Here is an 18,738-nt window from a genome sequence, read left to right as displayed (position 1 = left end):
CCCCCCCAGTACTGAGACGAGCTGCAGCAAACAACCCACGACCGCGAGTTTATCAAACGCATCTTTATTTTCATGTTCCCCGCTCCGTGGCTGCGATAACGTTTTCGGGATATCAGATCGGAAATCCTGAGCCCGTACAAGACTGTAGGCCTGCGATAGGCGCGCCTTTCATTTTAAAAAAGGGCAGAACCCAGGAAAAACAAACAAACAAGTTACCGGTCCACCCCTGGGCATACTTCTCCTGGACCTTCAAGCTTGGAGCACCAGATTTAACACTCTCCCTGCGCGGGACTGGACCCTCAGCGCATCCGTCACACAAGTGTCACACAATCAGCGCAGAAAGTGCATCAGTGTGGGAAAAGACAGGCCGTTTTCACTGTTCTCTCACAGAGCTCTGCCTCTTCTCAATGCAGAAACTATTCTACGGTGACTCTGCTGCTGGGGGGTCATTGTGTTTTGTGAGCTCTGTACTGGTACATGAGGTGGCCCCTCGGCTCTCGAGAGGTGTAGAGAGGGGCCGCGTCAATGAGGAGGTTGCCCTGACAACCAGCCAGTTAGATCTGATGGTGAGCCTGATGGATTATTGTCTCCAACCATTCTTCATATCGGCTGCTTAACTGCTGCAGTTTGCAGAATCGGATTCAGGTGATTTACAGACTCCTAAATGACAGTATAAATGGAATAAAAGTAGAAACCTCTAGTGGAGACCCAGAGTAAAGTAATAATAATAATAATAATAATAATAATTAATAATAATAATAATAACATCACTTTATTAACCCTTTACAATTTCTTGCATTAGGAATTATCTTTTCGCAGACCCCAGCTTGCTCTCCATGAGACACACAGACAGGGAGAGATCCTGGGGTCAGAGTGCAGGGTCAGCCATTGTACAGCACCCCTGGAGCAGTTGGGTTGAAGGGCCTTGCTCAGGGGCCCAACGGAGTAGGATTCCTCTGCCGGCTGCGGGATTTGAACCAGCAACCTCCCAGCCACAGGTGTAGATCCTGAGCCACAGAGCCACCACTCCGCCCCGTATTAAAGTATTGAAGCTGATTGTGTCTAAGATGTTGAAATCTCCCACACAGGAATGTCGGCTATATCTTTCATTAGAATTGTTTTTATTAAAGCAATCAGAGTGTTAGGCTGCAATACACAGTATACAGTAGTTAAATATAGAATTTAAATCAGGAGATATCATCTACAATGCACTGATAAGACCTACGGTAGGTCAGAACATTGAGCTCAGCTGTGGACAGCAGAAAGTAAAATAAGATACCGCTGCCTGAATAAAGGACACTAAGAGAAGGGCTCATTTACAAAGTAAAATGTACACAGTAACTTGTTAAATCTCCAACTGACATCACAAAATACATGAAATTTCCTGGTGTGCGCAGCGCCATTTTCTGCAATTCAGAGTGAGGCAACAAAACGTCCAGTGAGGTGATGCAACATTATTACACTGTAAACAAGCGGGCTTGTGAGTCCATCTGTTTTAACCCAATAGAAATATTGCTCTTGACTTCGAGATGGTTTCGCTGCTACTATGTACTTGTGAACTCTGCCTGCAGATCATGTTGGAACATCTCTGCGGTGAAATGTCTGCTGCACAACCTGCACTTATTCACTCGTACATCACAGTACATCAGTCATGACAGGGACTAGTGAGCAGGAAGGGCCACTTCATGTCACAATTCTCGTGGCGACAACGCGGCCACTTACAGCACTTTCGCAACGTTCACGATTTTGTTCTTTGGTCAGAATTTGTCCATTTTTTTTCCCGAAACCATCAACGAATCTATTTTTTTTCCAAGATTGAATAACCGGTCTGAGAAACTGGGGCCACAGCTTCCCTTGAAAACAGAGAACAAGAGGCACGTCTTTGCACAAAGGGTGGTGGGAGTCTGGAACAAGCTGCCCGGCCTCGCGACTGAAGCCAATATCTTGGATTCTCTCAGGAAACCGCTGGATGAGATCTTCAAATCAATTAACCGCCAACCGCTGACCAGACTAGATATCATTAGCCAAATGGCTTCCCCTCGTTTGTAACTGCTCTAATGTAATTGCTCCCGTCTGAATTTTTCCAGTGCACCTGGTGGAACGTCTCTGCATCTTTCCCTGCGTGATATAGAAATGGCTGCAACAGTCCAGTGATTCCTTAGACATCATTATCATGCATGAGACTAAACACAAAACGGACTCTCTGCCAAATTATAAGAGCTGGAGAAGGAGGGAGGCTAAGAGTATCAGTGTTTGTACAAATCTCAGCTGGCCTGTGGGGCCAGGACACGCACTTAGCATGTTGTAGTCCACACTGGCCTGCCTTGCTGATGCAAGCCAAGCTGACACAGAAGAGTAATTAGGCCAGCCATTGGTGGAATCGGTATATTACTGCTGCAATAAGCTGACACCACCCTGTAGCTCTGGCGCAGGATGGGGACTGTGTTTCAAGGGGAGGAGTGAGTCAGCTGACTGGAGATGGAAAAAGAGAAAGAGAAAGAGAGAGAGATTCAGGCCTTGGAAAAGAAACAACTCTGCTGGAGAACTGGGTTACCAGTGAATCTAGACAAAAACCTCTTTGCCCTTGCACGAGAACAGAAGATCGCTTACGACGCGAAGAGGCGATTCTGTCCATCCGTCCTGCACTAGTTAAGTCATCCGGCAATATCGTCCTGTCGTTTCTTGAGTACGTCCGGGGGATCGGCTTTAAGCACCTGGCTGGGGAGCTTGTCCCAGACTCCCTGCTCCGTTTGGGCAAACAAGTGGAACTCGATTGATGGCTGAAAGTGTAATCGCCCTGCAGGTCCCTCCTGGTAGCCCCCCTGGAGCTCAGCAGTGTGAGCCTGGTCAGTACCTGGATGGGAGACCTCCTGGGAAAGCTAAGGTTGCTGCTGGAAGAGGTGTTAGTGGGGCCAGTAGGGGGCGCTCACCCTGCGGTCTGTGTGGGTCCTCATGCCCTAGTATGGTGACGGGGACACTACACTATTACTATTACTACTACACTATCCTTCAGATAAGATGTAAAACTGAGGTCCTGACTCTCTGTGGTCATTAACAATCCCAGGGCGTTTCTCGAGAAGAGTAGGGGTGTAACCCCAGCCAAATTTCCCCCTGGCCTTTACCAGTCATGGCCTCCTAATAACCCCCATCTCTGAACTGGCTTCATCACTCTGCTCTCCTCCCCACTGAGAGCTGGTGTGTGTGAGAGGACTGGAGCATCATCCAGGTGGGGCTGCACACTGGGGGGGTGGAGGGGATCCCCATGACCTGTAAAGAGCTCTGAGTGGGGTGTCCAGAAAAGCGCTATAGAAGGGTGGGGAATTAAGTAACTTAACCTCCTGTCTTCAAAGTCAGCGAAACAGCGCTTACCCAGAAAGGTGCTTCGATCGCAGTCACGGCCAGGCACCGTGAATCAATTGTTAAACATGTGAAACACACCTTTGATTATCTGAATTCTTCATCGTAACCTCAACTTCATGCTAGATTTCGCAAAACCCAACTAGTAGCACAAAGTGGGCTGTGAAATCTTTGTTGCCTTAGAGCCATACAAGAGGTGTCAAGTGGTCCAGTAAGCTTTGATCTGACATACCGTCGATTCATTTGCCCATGATGGACTAGTTATACTGTATATTTGACAACTAAACCAGGGCTCCCCTTATTCTGGGTCCTAACATTGTGTCCCAGTGTTCACCGTTCACAGTGACACCCCAGTGGGGAGAGCTGGGACAGAGGCAGGACTTTCTCTCCAGTTCTCAGGAAGGGCTGCAGGTCAGAGGCAGCTCTGCGGGAGTAGGGGTACATGCCTGTGTGGTGTGTGGGCGTGCGTCTCTGTGCATGTGGTGTGGTGCGTGTGTTTGTGCGCGCGCACACATCTTCATGCGTGTGTGGAGCGCGTGCGTCTTTGTGTGCGTGTGGCGTGCGTGCGTGCGGCATGTGTGCGTGCAAGTGCGCGTGCGTGTCCTCGGGGGTGTGCGTGTATGCGCGTGCAAGTGTGCATTTGTGTGCACGTGGCATTTGTGCGTCTGTGCGCGTGCGAGTGTGCACCTGTGTGCACCTGTGTGCATGTGACGTGTGTGTGTGCGGCTGTCTCTTCATGCGTGTGTGGCATGTGGGTGTGGTGTGTGCACACGGTGATTCACATGCTGTCCGTACACCCTGCCAGCGTATATTTCCCTTTCCTGTTCCAAGATTCGGCCAGTCTCACGGAGAAATAGAGGGAGGAGGTCAGGAACAGGCCGCTGAGCTGGAAAGGAAAGGAAAACGTGCTGAAAGAATTTGAGGCAGTAACAACATCAGGCATCTGTAGCTTAGTCACTCTAAAGAGGAACTCCCACGCTATGTTTGTATTTTGGGGATAGAAAGAAACAGTATGGGTGAGCGCATTTCAAACCACAATTAACACGTCTACAACCTTCCATTTACATCACAAAATAAACCAAGCTTCCAGGTATGCGCAGTGCCATTCAGAACGAGGCAACAAAACTTCTGGTGAGGTGAAGCAGCCCTATTGCACTGTAAACAAGCAGGCTTGTGAGCCCATCTCTTTTAATCCCATAGAAATATTGCTCTCAATTTCGAGACGGTTTTGCTGACAAATACTGCTTGTGAACTCTGCCTGCAGATCATGGTGGAACATCTCTGCAGTGAAATGTCTGCTGCACAACCTGCACTCCTTCGCTCGTACATCACAGAACATCAGGCATGACAGGGACTAGTGAGCAGGAAGGGCCGCCTCACATCATGAACTCGGATGCGAGGGAGTTTGGACGACGTGGCGACTTACAGTGCTTTCACAAAGTTCCCCATTTTATGCTTCATTTGAAATTTGCCATTTTCTTTTCTAAAAAAGTCAATGAATTGATTATGTTACTGAGACTGAAACATCGGTCTGAGAAATTGGGACTGCGGTTCCCCTTTAACAGTCAACATGGGCCCACTGCCACTGTCGGCCAGCCTCCCAGGATACTGGCCACCCTGCCAGGAGGGTCCTGGCTTCACGGCTCCTCGTCTGGGCTCTGCAGCCATGTGTGGCTGAGATGCCTCATCCAGTGGCACATGACTGCGTCGCGATCATCTTCCCTCCTCTAGAGGGCGCTCCTACCCTTTTGTATTCTGGTTAGTTTAAGTTCCCACACCTGTGTCTCGTTACCTTTTCTACTGTGCTATTCTCTGCTGTTCTGGGCTCAGTATTGGAAGACGGACGTCTGAAGGCCCGCCTGTCCACTGGCTTAGAAGAAGGCCTCTTCCCCAGGTGTCCTGAGTCCGGGGCTCGGAATGCCTGGCTCCGTTACGGTTTTTAACCTTCTCAGTTCCTGGATCCCTGTTCCCCGTGTTTGTCTGGATGGATCCCCCAAACTGCGCCCCGATTCCCCTTGTTGGACTTCCTCCTGGACTCTCTCGCTACGCCCCCCCTCCCCCGAGTACCGGACCAGTGCCGTCACCGCCCCCCCAGTCTGTCTTCGCGTCCTGACCCGCGCCGTGTCCTCCCTCTTCTCCAGCCCCTTCCCGATTATACCACCCGCGTAGGGGTCTTTACTACGCATCTCCCGGGAGTCAGGACCGGCTCCCGTGACAGACTGCCCAAGAGGCGGCCGACGCGGTGGGGCTGGTGGCCACCAGGGCAGTGGCTGCCCTCGCTGAGTTATCGGTGAGCGCCACGCCAGACCCGCGGCAGGTGCCCACACTGCTCTATGGGTGGGTCCTCAGGGGGAGCGAGGAGCAGTGGAAGATAGACGAGCCCGTACGCCCAGCGTACGAGGAAATCCGACAGCAGAAGCACGAGGGCCTGGCGGAGCGGAGGAGAAGGTTGCTCCGGCGTCACGTGGGCAGGGCGTCCCCGCTGTCACTCCCAGAGGAAACCCCTTCCTCCCGCGCTCATTCCGAAACATTCCATTGCCCGGGGTCGCGTTTCTCAGGGCTCGCCACTTTCCTTCAGCAGAGTCGTTTTCCGTTCTCATCTGCTTTGTATTTACTCAATCTGCAGCCCTCTTCCTCAGTTGTATAACAGTGCAGAATGAATGAAGAGGCAGCTTCACTGATTTCCATCTAGGAGGGCAGGCTTACAAACACAAAGGTCAAGAGAGACACAGACACAGCACCCCCACTGCACAGCTGTCTGCTTCCTATCTTTGTCTGCAGGCCAGGAGCTCGTGCTGGGTTTCGTTTGTGCAGCCAGATGGGTGAACTACCACCTACTGCTTGCTGGCATGAGCAGTGATGACACTTTGCAAGGAACAGCACCCTGAAAGACCTGCATCGGGCAACTGGGGCGTGCAGTGGGAGCCTAGAGTGAGAGGGGGGCACTCACTGCGATTGTGGCCGTGGCCAGGATCAGCGTCCAGCAGATATCCAGGTGTTTGTGCAGGAAGTGTCCGATCGCCAGCAAGCAGTCCTGGATGGGGTGAGAGGACAAGGCAGCGCAGTGCCTTTTGTTAGAGACTCAGAAGAACGTGTGGTCCAGTCTCAAATTATCTGCCACAGCAATCAACACGCTACTGTGTATACATACGTGCTATGTACCGTAAGCGTGCGCACGCATGATGTTTTGCCCAGTCCCATTCTCAGTGCGTCAAATACTGCCATTGATGTAGCCTCGCTCGCTCGTTTGCGCTCGTATATATAATTTTATTTGAGAAATGCGACAAAACGAGAAACGAGACAGAAAAGTGGCGCTCAGCTGAAGAACTGAGGGACAGGGAAAAACGCTGAAGAAATTAAAGGGAAAGGTCAGTGAAGCTCTGTTCTTGTGCTTCACGCAGCAAGGGGATAAGGGCGTGCCTATCACAGGTCCGATCCTTCAAGAGAAAGCTCTGATCTACAGTAGATTAATAAACCAGATTTCCTACTTATACTGCAGTTCTATTCATCTGTGTCTATTCAGTTTCCACATTATCTGACATACTATCGGTTCCGTTTAAATCAGAGAATCAGGACTCTACTGTCCTTCAACAGCTCCTGGTGCTTGGACCTCAGCAGACACAAGTTGACTGACAGGCGGAATCAGGGGTGCCCAGTCCGGGTCCTGGGGGGGACTGCTTTGTCCCCAGGGGTTCAGGCCAGCTCGGCTCAGAACGACCTGGCTCAGCTAATGAACTGGACCAGCTCTTCAGCTGCTGCCTGGTAGTGGAGACCTGGAGACCTAGACATCCTGCAGCCCTTCAGCACCAGGACTGGGGATCCCTGCTTTTATCCCTCAGGTTCGAGGCCCTGTGGAGGAGATCCTACTCAGCTGGACCTGTCCTGTCCCCTCCTGTTCAAGGCATTAGCCACTGACACACGAAAGAGACCTGAGAACTGATGGACTAACGGACCAACAGGTGGCACCCACTCTGCGGTCTGTGTGGATCCTAATGCCCTGCTATGGTGGCGGGGACACTGTACAGTAGTGGGTGCCATCTTTTGGATGAGACGTTAAACCGAGGTCCTGACTCTCAGTGGTCCTTAAAGATCCCCTGGCGTTTCCCGATAATAGTAGGGAGTTATCCCGGTGTCCAGGCCAAATTTTCCCCCCTCGGCCTTTACCACGGCCTCCAAACTGTCCCCATGTATGATTGGCTTGCACTTGCCCTGCGATGGACTGGCGTCCCTTCCAGGGTGTACCCTGCCTTGCGCTGTTGCTTGCCAGGTAGGATCTGGCTTCCCCCGACACTGTGTGGTATAAAGTGGTTTGGCAAATGACATGACATGATGGCCTAATGTCTCCCTCTGGTAGGCAGGAATCAGGAAGCCCTGACAGGTTACCTAAAGCACTGTGGAAACACTGACCGCCCAACGGTGTCCCCCTTTTCCTCTCCTGTCCTGTTATCTCTTTCATTACAACCAGGAGGTGGTCCCAGTGGGCAGCGCTGACTGGAAGAGCAATCAACACTCTCGTGCTCCCCCACCCCCACCCCCCCCTGGGGGGGGGCAGATCCATTTACGAGCCAATAGGTATCCATCTCGGAGAAGTGCTTCCAGCTGACAGCAGCTGTTCTGCGGTATCAGAGAGGAGTGGGATCGGTCCTCAGAGAGCGTGCAAGAGGAGACCGGAGATGAAGAGACCGGGAAGGAGCAAAGAACTGGGTGGGGCAGGAAGGATTCGAGGGTCACACAGGGACCAGGGCATGGGTGAGAGAGGAAAGCGAGGGGGACTCCTATCTATTCCCTCCAAAATCAATGGACACTGTTTAAGCACTGCCCTCTGTTTAAATGGGGAATTTCTGGTTACTATTTCTACTCTCTATTTTGGGATGGCTCATTGATTACCAGGCTAATTGAGATGTGCCAAGTGGAGGCCAGGGAGTGGTAATAAAATGCCCAGTGGGTGATTTGTGGTATCGGGAGCCTGTAAGCTTCGGCGCTCTCGAGAGAATGCAGGAACGCTCAGTCTGGTGTGGGAGGATCGTCCCAGACAGGAGGACTTGTGGGCGATCTCATGCCGAGCCAGCCTTAGCCCGGGAGTCTCTGCTATCCTGACTCCCAGCTGGGACTGTGTCAGGGCTGGGTCCCCCGCTCTGTGCTTTGGAAGTGAACAGATATGGGAAAGGTGATTCCCCACGTCTGAATAAGGAACGTTTTTCTCTTCCCGGATCGGCAGTCCCATTCGCCTCCAATCACAGCACCTTCTTTTGGCAACTGATATTCATCCTCTTTTTCCTTATGTCTGAATGTATGTTTATGTTGTATGTATGCATCTATGTGCTGTACACAGTGTATGTGCTGTACATATACATGTATGTGCTGTATGTATGCATGTATGTATGGCTGTATGTATGCATCTATGTCCTTTACATAGTGTATGTGCTGTACATATATATGTATGTGCTGTATGTATGCATGTATGTGCTGTATGTATGCATCTATGTGCTGTATGTATGGCTGTATGTATGCATGTTTGTGCTGTACATAGTGTATGTGCTGTACATATGCATGTATGTATGGCTGTATGTATGTATGTGCTGTACATATGTATGTATACATGTAGTGTTTGTGCTGTATACTGTATATGCAGGTATGTGCTGAATGTATGCATGTATGAGCTGTTTATATGTACTCTATATATGCATGTATGTACGGTATGTAGGTGCTGTACAGCATGTATGCACTGTAGCGCAGTACAGTATGTCCATACCTCTTTGTGCGCTCGCATGTCAGCTGAGCACGTGACCTCCTCCAGTCTCTGGCCGTGCAGGGTGGGAAGATCTCTGCCACAGCAGGAAAACTGTAAAACCAGGACAGCTCAGGATCGCCCTCATGCACATAGGGCGGTCTCAGATGACTCTGGGATCTTTGTCCCAGAAGCATTTAAAAAAACTTTTAAGAGCTGCAATAATCTGTCCTTTTTACACTCTTGATTTGGGATGGGAGTCTCTGGTAAAATGGGGGGAAAGTGTGCAGGAGGGAGAAAGGCACTCTGCTGGGAACCGTCCCTAGCTGGCGAGCTGCCTGCAGAGACTGAAGACACAAACCACACGGACATGAGGAGAGAGAGAGGACAGCACACAGACACACACCAGGGGGCCAGCTAGGCAGGCAGGCAGGCAGGCAGGCAGGCAGGCAGGCAGATTGACAGATTGACCGGGAGAAAGGGAGACATATGAGGAGACAGGGAGACAGACTGACACAAACCATTCTGCCAGCTAGGCAGACAGACAGGCAGAGAGACAGACAGGGAGAGAGGGAGACAGACAGGCAGGGAGACAGGCAGGGAGAGAGGGAGACAGACAGGCAGGGAGACAGACAGGGAGAGAGGGAGACAGACGGGCAGGGAGACAGACAGGGAGAGAGGGAGACAGGCAGGCAGGGAGACAGACAGGGAGAGAGGGAGACAGGCAGGCAGGGAGACAGACAGGGAGAGAGGGAGACAGACGGGCAGGGAGACAGACAGGGAGAGAGGGAGACAGACGGGCAGGGAGACAGACAGGGAGAGAGGGAGACAGGCAGGCAGGGAGACAGACAGGGAGAGAGGGAGACAGGCAGGCAGGGAGACAGACAGGGAGAGAGGGAGACAGGCAGGCAGGGAGACAGGCAGGGAGAGAGGGAGACAGACGGGCAGGGAGACAGGCAGGGAGAGAGGGAGACAGACGGGCAGGGAGACAGGCAGGGAGAGAGGGAGACAGACGGGCAGGGAGACAGGCAGGGAGAGAGGGAGACAGACGGGCAGGGAGACAGGCAGGGAGAGAGGGAGACAGACGGGCAGGGAGACAGGCAGGGAGAGAGGGAGACAGATGGGCAGGGAGACAGACAGGGAGAGAGGCAGACAGAGGGGCAGGGAGACAGGCAGGGAGAGAGGGAGACAGATGGGCAGGGAGACAGACAGGGAGAAAGGGAGACAGCTATCTGATCACCGCAGAGTGGATGGCAGCCAGGTGTTCCTTGACCTGGGCGGTCTGGTTCACAGCGAAGTCATGACACAGCCGGTCATAGATGTCCTTGGCAGCCGACTCCACCTGCAGCGCGGAGAGATGGAGAGAGATCAGAGCCGGATCACAGGGGGCCGACAGGGGGCCAATCTGTCCACGCCCTTACGGGGGGGTCACTGCGGGTGCGCCCCAGAAAGCGGGACAGCACGGCAGGGCAAGAGCGAGACCCGTTTCCACATCTTCAGAAAGCAGAGCAGAGCAGGGCGACCGCAGGCAGTAAGAGTGGTCAGGCCACGAGCACGTGCGCTTGTGAAAGTGCAAACAACGAGAAAGTGCATTTAAAACCGAGAACAGGAAGCAGTTCCGAACACCAGGAGCTCTGGGAGTCTGGGACAAGCTGCCCAGCCTTGTTGTGGAGGCCAATAACCTGGCTTCTTCCAAGAGACAGCTGGGTGAGGTCTTGGGATCAATTACCTGCTTACTACCAGGCAGGCTACAGGGGCTGAGTGGCCTCGATTCCAGTCACCTTAATAATGAGCAGGCCCTCCGTGGCAAAGTGTGGCTCCTCTGAAACACTGTTAATTCATGAGCAGGTGAAAACCAAAAGAGTAGCCAAAGACACAACAAAGACTGAAGCCCTGAACGCGCTGGTGGAGACGAGTCTGTTTTCCACAGCCCTGCAGGACAGGCCCAGACTCCAGACAGCGGTTCAGGAGTCGACCGAGGGAGATGGACCCAAAGGATTGTCCATAGGACGGGATTTCGCAGATTTTCTTTGCGGTCCTTTTTATGAACAAAACAAACGATTCGGAGGTTTGAAGTAGGTGTGCAGGAGGCAGGAATAGAACGGCCCACCAGGGTTTCCTGGAGTTCAGTCCTGCCTGCATCTGCTGGGACAACAGCTGGTTTGGGCCAGAGCTGTCTCACGCTTTGACGGCGCGAAGCAGCCAGGGCTTCCTGGGAGTGATCCTGCTGGGCATGATCAGCCCAGTGCTGCTCCGAACACGGGTCTGCAGCCTGGTGCTGCTCCCAATATGGGTTTGTGGCCCGGTGCTGCTCAGAATATGGGTCTGCAGGCCCGGTGCTGCTCAGAATAGGGGTCTGCGGCCCGGTGCTGCTCCGAACACGGGTCTGCAGGTCGGTGCTGCTCCGAACACGGGTCTGTGGCCCGGTGCTGCTCAGAAGGCCAGTCTGTGACCCGGTGCTGCTCCGAACACGGGTCTGTGGTCCGGTGCTGCTCAGAAGGCCAGTCTGCGGCCCGGTGCTGCTCAGAAGGCCGGTCTGTGGCCTGGTGCTGCTCAGAAAACGAGTCTGCGGCCCGGTGCTGCTCACAACACGAGTCTGCGGCCCGGTGCTGCTCAGAAGGCCGGTCTGTGGCCCGGTGCTGCTCACAACACGAGTCTGCGGCCCGGTGCTGCTCAGAAGGCCGGTCTGTGGCCCGGTGCTGCTCACAACACGAGTCTGCGGCCCGGTGCTGCTCAGAAGGCCGGTCTGTGGCCCGGGGCTGCTCAGAACACGAGTCTGCGGCCCGGTGCTGCTCAGAAGGCCGGTCTGTGACCTGGTGCTGCTCAGAAAACGAGTCTGCGGCCCGGTGCTGCTCAGAAGGCCAGTCTGTGGCCCGGTGCTGCTCAGAACACGAGTCTGCGGCCCGGTGCTGCTCAGAAGGCCAGTCTGTGGCCCGGTGCTGCTCAGAACACGGGTCTGCGGCCCGGTGCTGCTCAGAACACGGGTCTGCGGCCCGGTGCTGCTCAGAAGGCCAGTCTGTGGCCCGGTGCTGCTCACAACAAGAGTCTGCGGCCCGGTGCTGCTCAGAAGGCCGGTCTGTGGCCCGGTGCTGCTCACAACACGAGTCTGCGGCCCGGTGCTGCTCAGAAGGCCGGTCTGTGGCCCGGTGCTGCTCACAACACGAGTCTGCGGCCCGGTGCTGCTCAGAAGGCCGGTCTGTGGCCCGGTGCTGCTCAGAACACGGGTCTGCGGGCCCGGTGCTGCTCAGAAGGCCAGTCTGTGGCCCGGTGCTGCTCAGAACACGAGTCTGCGGCCCGGTGCTGCTCAGAAGGCCAGTCTGTGGCCCGGTGCTGCTCAGAACACGAGTCTGCGGCCCGGTGCTGCTCAGAAGGCCAGTCTGTGGCCCGGTGCTGCTCAGAACACGGGTCTGCGGCCCGGTGCTGCTCAGAAGGCCAGTCTGTGGCCCGGTGCTGCTCACAACAAGAGTCTGCGGCCCGGTGCTGCTCAGAAGGCCGGTCTGCGGCCCGGTGCTGCTCAGAACACGGGTCTGCGGCCCGGTGCTGCTCAGAAGGCCGGTCTGTGGCCCGGTGCTGCTCAGAAGGCCGGTCTGCGGCCCGGTGCTGCTCAGAATGTGCAAACAGAACAGGGCCCGACCTTCACAGAGGCCCGGAAAAGGGGAAAGGCAGGAGGGGGGAGGGAGGAGGGAGGAGGGAATGATTTAGAGGGGAAAAGGCACTTGCTGCATTAGCTGTGCTCCACAGAGGCCCATCAATTAGGAGAGCTGTCTCGCAAGGCTCCTCAGCAATCGAGCTGCAGCCCAGCTCCTTACGACCTCCTCCTCTGAAAGACTCAGAGAGGAGCGCGCTGGTTTCCTGCCTGCCGCGGGCGAGGGGGCGACGAGGAGAAAGAGCCGTCGTCGTCTGACTGAGAGCCACAGGAGGCGAAGCACAACTACCTCGCTCTCATGCAGAGACGACAGGGGGAGTTCTGCATCTCTGGCCCAGGGCTCTGCGTGTCCGCCGGGCGAGAGGAGGAGGGAGGGGGTCACACGCTGATCCCCAAAGCCGGTGAAAGTCCCAGTGGCGCCCCCTGCTGGTGCCTTACTTCCAGCGCTTGGGGGCGATGAGGTCTAACAGATCCCAGCACGGCCCGGGGCACAGTGAGAGGTTTCCACCCTTCTTCGTGAGCGGACAGAGAGAGGGAGAGAGAGGGAGAAGAACACGGAGCACTCACCTCCATACCCCGCGCCTGTCTCCACGCCGCCCCCTGCGCCGAGCCGCAGACCAGCACCCCGAGACACACCACCCCCTGAGCGCGGACAGGAGAGAGGCGTGTCAGCGCTAACCCCGCGGGGCTGGGTCTCCACACACACACTGTGAAATTCCCAGCCTCTCTCACTCTCACTCTCACCTATGATCTGAACCTCACAGTGCCTTCTTCCTTTCTTTCTTACCAAAAACCCAAACACACGTTGAAAATCTCCCTCTACCACACATGTCAAAAGCTCACTCCCCATCATTTCTATCCCTTTATTTTATTCTGTTGATGCATATTTTTGCACATAACCTGTTACCTTTTTGTTGTTTTGCACATTGCCTGTTGTTGTTTTTTGCACATTGCCTGTTGTTGTTTTTTTGCACATCGTCTGTTGTTGTTTTTTGCACACTGCCTGTTGTCTCTGTCTTTCTTTTGCTACACAATTGTATTGTTGTTGTTGTTGTTGTTGGTTTTTTTCTCTTTGTACTACTTATGTCCGAGAGCTAGCTAAATAGCATTTCGTTATACCATATACCATGTATATGAGTGTAATGACAATAAACGTGAACTTGAACACACACACACACTTCCACAGCTGTTAGAAACATCAGCTCCTTCCTCCACTCTCTGCCCTGACAGCTCAGCCTCCCTGTGAAACCACCTCCCTCTCTTGAAGTGACACCGGGGGTCCCCCGGTAGGAATGAGGGTCCCCCCTTATCGGCTCCTGCTAGCTTGACAAGCACCTGCCCCAGACGGGACTGCGGGAGGTTTATATACGAATTGCACCTTTTACACTTGTCTCCCATAGACAGCACATCCCTATGGTTACAGCTCCTGTCGTTGCTGCCAGTCTAGAGGCGACAGAGGGACAGATATTGCACAGCAACAGTCTGAGCACAGCAACCTTGTGTTGACAAGCAGGTGAAATATCTGGAGCTTCAGCCTCATTAGCACTGGCTGGTGCAGGGGCTGGAAGATGGGAAAACCAGCAGTGGATTGCAGCTGTCTGTGGAGTAGGAGCCTCCCAGCCAGGCCTGCACAGTGCAGAGAGTGGAGGCAGGATGGAGCTGAGGAGCTCCTGCTCACTTCCCTGGAGACAGACCATGACTCATCCTGAGAGGGCTGGCTGGCAGGGAGTGATGTATCCTGGAGATGAGGAGGAAGGGAGGAAGGGAGGGGGGTGACGGCATTCGTCAAGGAGTGAGTGGCTGAACACAGCGCCTTCCACTCTATAAATGATTGATATGTCCCGTCCATCGCCACACACCACGGCCCTGCACTCCCCAGTGTTGTGAAAGAGAGGATCCCCCCTGCCTCCTTCTGTCTCGTCTTCCTCGTCTCTGTAAAACCCCTGTTTATCTCGTGAACCACTGAAAACGTCGTTAAAGTCAAACATTTTGAAACATGGCCACAGTGCAAACAAAACAAAAAAACCTCATTGGGGGAAAAAATGGACTGAAACTATCCAACACCTCCATCTGGTGGCGAGTCGGAGAACTGCAGAACGGAGAACGCGCTCGTTGCCCTTCGTGATCGTAAGCCGAAACGTGTCACACCAGGGTACTCACCATTCCCAGCAGCCCCTCCGATTCCCTGTACACTCCCAGGGAGCACAGCGCCGCCACTGCCAAGAGCAGAGCCCCCAGAGGCGATCCCACACACAGCACTGCGGAGTGAGAGACGGCGATGCAGCGGGGTTACAGTAAAGGGCAGTGCAATTCAAGGTACCACCACACGGGGGCGGCAACGTACACTACAGCCTGCTCAGAGACCACAGAGTCTCTGTTCCTTCTACCTGTTAGTTCAGGACATTCTCGTAGCCCCGGGATGTATCCGGTTGCCTTTCTCTGAATTACCCCACAGCAGTGAGGTCTTTTCGTAAGTGGGCGACCAATAAGTCATCAACATGGCCCCAGAGAAGGCTCCTCGTCTGTGTGTCTTTGTCTGCTTTGTACTGTGGGCTTTCTGTATCCAGTTTGCTCTTTCAGCAATTCCTTATGACCGACAAGCGCTTGTGGACGCTGGATCACGTTTTTTTAATAAGCGTTTCATTGCACTTGTGCACACCGTGCACCCCAGATTACACACACACCTTATCCCATGTGCACGTACGTGCATCATTAATTAACACTCTCCGGCAACCGGCACGCAGGCTTGCTGGTCTGGAATTGTTTCTGGACAGGTGCTGCATCAGCAGTTTCCCAGTCTCGACAGACGGTTCTCCTGTTCGTGGTCTGGGACCAACACCCTTCTTGACCCACAGTCTGGCAGCAAACACCCAGACCCCGTCGATGTGTGCATCTCGAGCGTGCCTTGCTATGAAGTAACACAGAAACGGATGTTTCCTCAGCCCGGGGCTGTCGGGACGTTTCCTGGAGGGAACCCTGAGTGAAATGTTCAGTTGGTATCCGAGCCGTTTCTCTGTCATCCTCCGAACCGCTCCCGGTGTTATCTCGGAGGTCAGGGCAGCAGCGGCGAGCCTAAAATAGCGCCTTCTCCTCCGCCCGTGTGTCTGTCACCGGCCGGAGTCCCCCATCAGGGGGCTGTGGGTTCCTGTGTGGCCGCTATCTGCGGGGGCGACGCTCAGCACCGCCTCTGCCAGGACACCGCAGGCTGACAGCTGACAGCGGTGCGGGCTTATCAGGGCCGGCCGGCCCTCTCGCTCTGCAGCTCCGTCAGCGGCCGCTCCTACAGGGGGGGGTCTCGGCGTGTGCCAGAAGAGGGGCAATTCGGGAAGATCAACCCGCTGCCGCCTCCATCTCTGGAGTTTCTCACAGCCCTTTTGACTTTGCGCAGCTCGAATTAGCGCCCTCTCAGAAGCGGGCTGAGGGAGTTATAATCCCTGGGTGTGAGCGCAGAGTTGACGGAACTGGCACGGCGCCTCCTGCAGTAACGCCGGTCGCCACATGGGGGCGGCAGTGGACGCCCCGCCAGCAGGACCCTATAATCCCGGGTCTGGGGTTAAGGCACGTTTACAGCGGAGGGAAGTTGCCTATAATATTTCATGTAAAAGCAAAATGTCCTCAGGTTACATTAGATTCATACTGCATGTATTCTAGGTATGAAGTTTTCACATAAAGCTTTTATTTTGTCACCTCCTTTCGACTGATGAACCTCCGTTTACCTGCAGTGTGTTTTGTACACGGAATATTGAATAGCACACGTATTTAACAGTATAACGTTGTGAGGTTTTGCCAAGTTTACCGTATTTAGTTTACTTTGAATGAATGTGCTGTGCTCCTCGTAATGTCATTTTTGTGCTGGGACAGACGTGATGAAATGTATCAAGTAGTACGAAGGTTTGAACAAACAGAGAGCCGTATCGCCCAGCTCTCCTTAGTTTACGGCGCCCGTTTTGAGTCGAGCAGCTCACTATGAACGAACACGATGTCTCACTACTTTTGCGCAGGGGCAGGCGAGATGACATTCAATTTCCTCAACTGGGAGGGGAGAATGACGAATTCTTCTCAAAATGACCTGAGGCAGCGACAACGTACAGCATTGTGAGCTGTGGAACCAGTGCCGTTTCACGAGGGGGTCCCGTGACCCTGTTTAAATCGCTGCTCTTTGAATCCTCGTGCTCTTCAAGTGCACGCTTGTGCATGCAGTCACAGAAGCGCGGACCTGGAGGAAGAGCTCAGGTGGACAGCTGGGACACGGCCTAGGAGATGAGTGAGTCTGTGTGGCTCGCACTGTGGAGACGTGCGAGAGACGTGCTGTCCCTGCATGCACTGGCTTCACACTCAACGACAGCGGCTCCACTTACCCGCGTGGGGGAACGCGCTGTATCTGCTGCCTGCTGGGCCGCTGTCCTGCAAGGCGACGAATCTCCCATCCCTGCCGGTCCACACGACCAGCACCAGCACCGCCAGCCCCAGTAACTGCAGACACGGCCCAGAGGGGCAGAGTCACCTCCTGAGTCTCGCCTTCGGTGACATTTACACCACCTTCCCGAAACCTCCCCTGTAAAACCCCCCCTTCCTGTTCGCCGTTATTGAGCACAAAACTGCCATTTCGGATCTAGTTCGAGTAGGGGGCCGCGTCAGCAGGCACGGGCTGCAAAGGAACAGGTAAAGGTTTGTTCCCTGCTGACAAGAAACAGTGTTTCAGCCGTGGAGCCTTCTTCAGGTGTGACACCTGAAACGTTGTGTTTCTTTGCTTCTCTTTTCAGCGGGGAATAAACCTTTTCCTGTCTGAGCTCTTATCGCCCCACTCCCCACCTCTCAGCCTTCGCTCCTCTGACTCTGGTCTCCTGTCTGTCCCCCAAGCCCGTCTACACTCTAGGGGTGACAGGGCTTCTCCTGCTGCGCCCCAAAACTCTGGAACTCTCTCCCCAAGGATATCAGAGGGTCTCCTTCTCTCAACTCCTTCAGATCCAGACTCAAACCTTCTTTTGTAGAAGAGCCTTTACTTCACTGGTTCTGTTCGTCACCCCTCTGCTCCTGCTGTATTCAGAACCCCCACCTGCTGTCTCCTCTCACTGTGAGTTCTCATCGTACACATCTTCTGCGTTTTTTTATTGTTGTTGTCATTCTGTCAGGCACTTTGAGAAGTCACCTTTAAAGGCGCTATATAAAATAGTTTTTTTTATTATTATTAGTACTTGTTCCATTTTGTACACACACACGTAAACTGACTAAGACACTCCTGTGAGATACAGCACTAGCTTCCTGATCCAACATGGAAGCATTCGAATGCAGCCCGACTTTTCTTCACGAACTGAATTCCTTTCCTCTGTGCTTGTGTGTGGAGCCGCCTGCTCCCCGGTCTCTCCTGACCTGCTCTTCCCAGCTGCTCTGCGAGAGGTTCGCTTTCGCGGGAGACGTGGGGGCTTGGTCACCACGGGAGAAACAGTTTGATGTTTTAATAACTAACCCCCACCCGCCCAACTGCACGCTTGCTCTAGAAACCCCGGCTGCAAGAAAGCACCGGTTATAACTTAACACGACGGCTTGTTCAGAAAAGAAACGCCTCGCGTCACACATCTGATACAACCAAACGTGAGAGCGCACAAGATCCGCTGTCTCCGAGTTTTAATACAGCAGTAACGATAATAACAGATCTAAAACGTGTCAGGAGCGCACGCTTCAAACTTCAGCAAAGTTTCCAGCCGGCGCTACGAAGTTGCTTACCAGAATCAGACAGCTGTGGATCAGGATCTGGAGTTTGATGATCCTCGTGTAGCCTTGCTGTTCCATTGTGCCGGCTCGCTCGCGGCGGTTTGGGAGGGTGAAGCGGCTCACAAGCACAGGCAGTCCTGCCTCCGGCTCGGGTGGGTTTGGGAAACGCAGTGGAGACGTCGAGCGCGCCACCTGTCGAGTTCTCCTGCCCCGCCCAAGCCGCCTGCAGTTCCTCGGGCGGCCGCGGGGTGGCGGCCTTACGCTAACCTTCCTTATTCAGGTCACATCTCTGCAG

At 53.9% G+C, this 18,738-nt stretch overlaps 1 protein-coding gene across 1 annotated transcript; it reads right to left on the bottom strand.

Annotated features, from left to right (window-relative positions):
• Positions 1-1,104: 1,104 nt before the first annotated feature.
• Positions 1,105-18,702, bottom strand: LOC107075834 (tetraspanin-32-like). Its single transcript, XM_069181709.1, has 8 exons — positions 18,456-18,702; positions 17,090-17,204; positions 14,892-14,989; positions 13,299-13,373; positions 10,326-10,427; positions 9,110-9,199; positions 6,308-6,391; positions 1,105-4,243 (listed from the first exon to the last, which is right to left on the bottom strand). The coding sequence occupies exons 1-8, from the start codon at positions 18,519-18,521 to the stop codon at positions 4,136-4,138; spliced, it is 738 nt and encodes a 245-aa protein (XP_069037810.1). The 5' UTR covers positions 18,522-18,702; the 3' UTR covers positions 1,105-4,135.
• Positions 18,703-18,738: the final 36 nt, after the last annotated feature.

This window comes from Lepisosteus oculatus, chromosome 21, assembly GCF_040954835.1.
Source record: "Lepisosteus oculatus isolate fLepOcu1 chromosome 21, fLepOcu1.hap2, whole genome shotgun sequence".
NCBI lineage: Eukaryota > Metazoa > Chordata > Actinopteri > Semionotiformes > Lepisosteidae > Lepisosteus > Lepisosteus oculatus.
Note: the sequence above shows the minus strand (reverse complement) of the source record. Positions and strands in the feature narration are given on the sequence as shown.

Coding starts and splice junctions, on each gene's coding strand:
- LOC107075834 (XM_069181709.1), bottom strand. CDS start 18,521: ATGGAACAGCAAGGCTACACGAGGATCATCAAACTCCAGATCCTGATC. Junction 10,428..13,298: donor GACAGGCGCGGGGTATGGAG/GTGAGTGCTCCG, acceptor TCCGCGCTGCAG/GTGGAGTCGGCTGCCAAGGA. Junction 9,200..10,325: donor TGGCTGCCATCCACTCTGCG/GTGATCAGATAG, acceptor CTGGTTTTACAG/TTTTCCTGCTGTGGCAGAGA.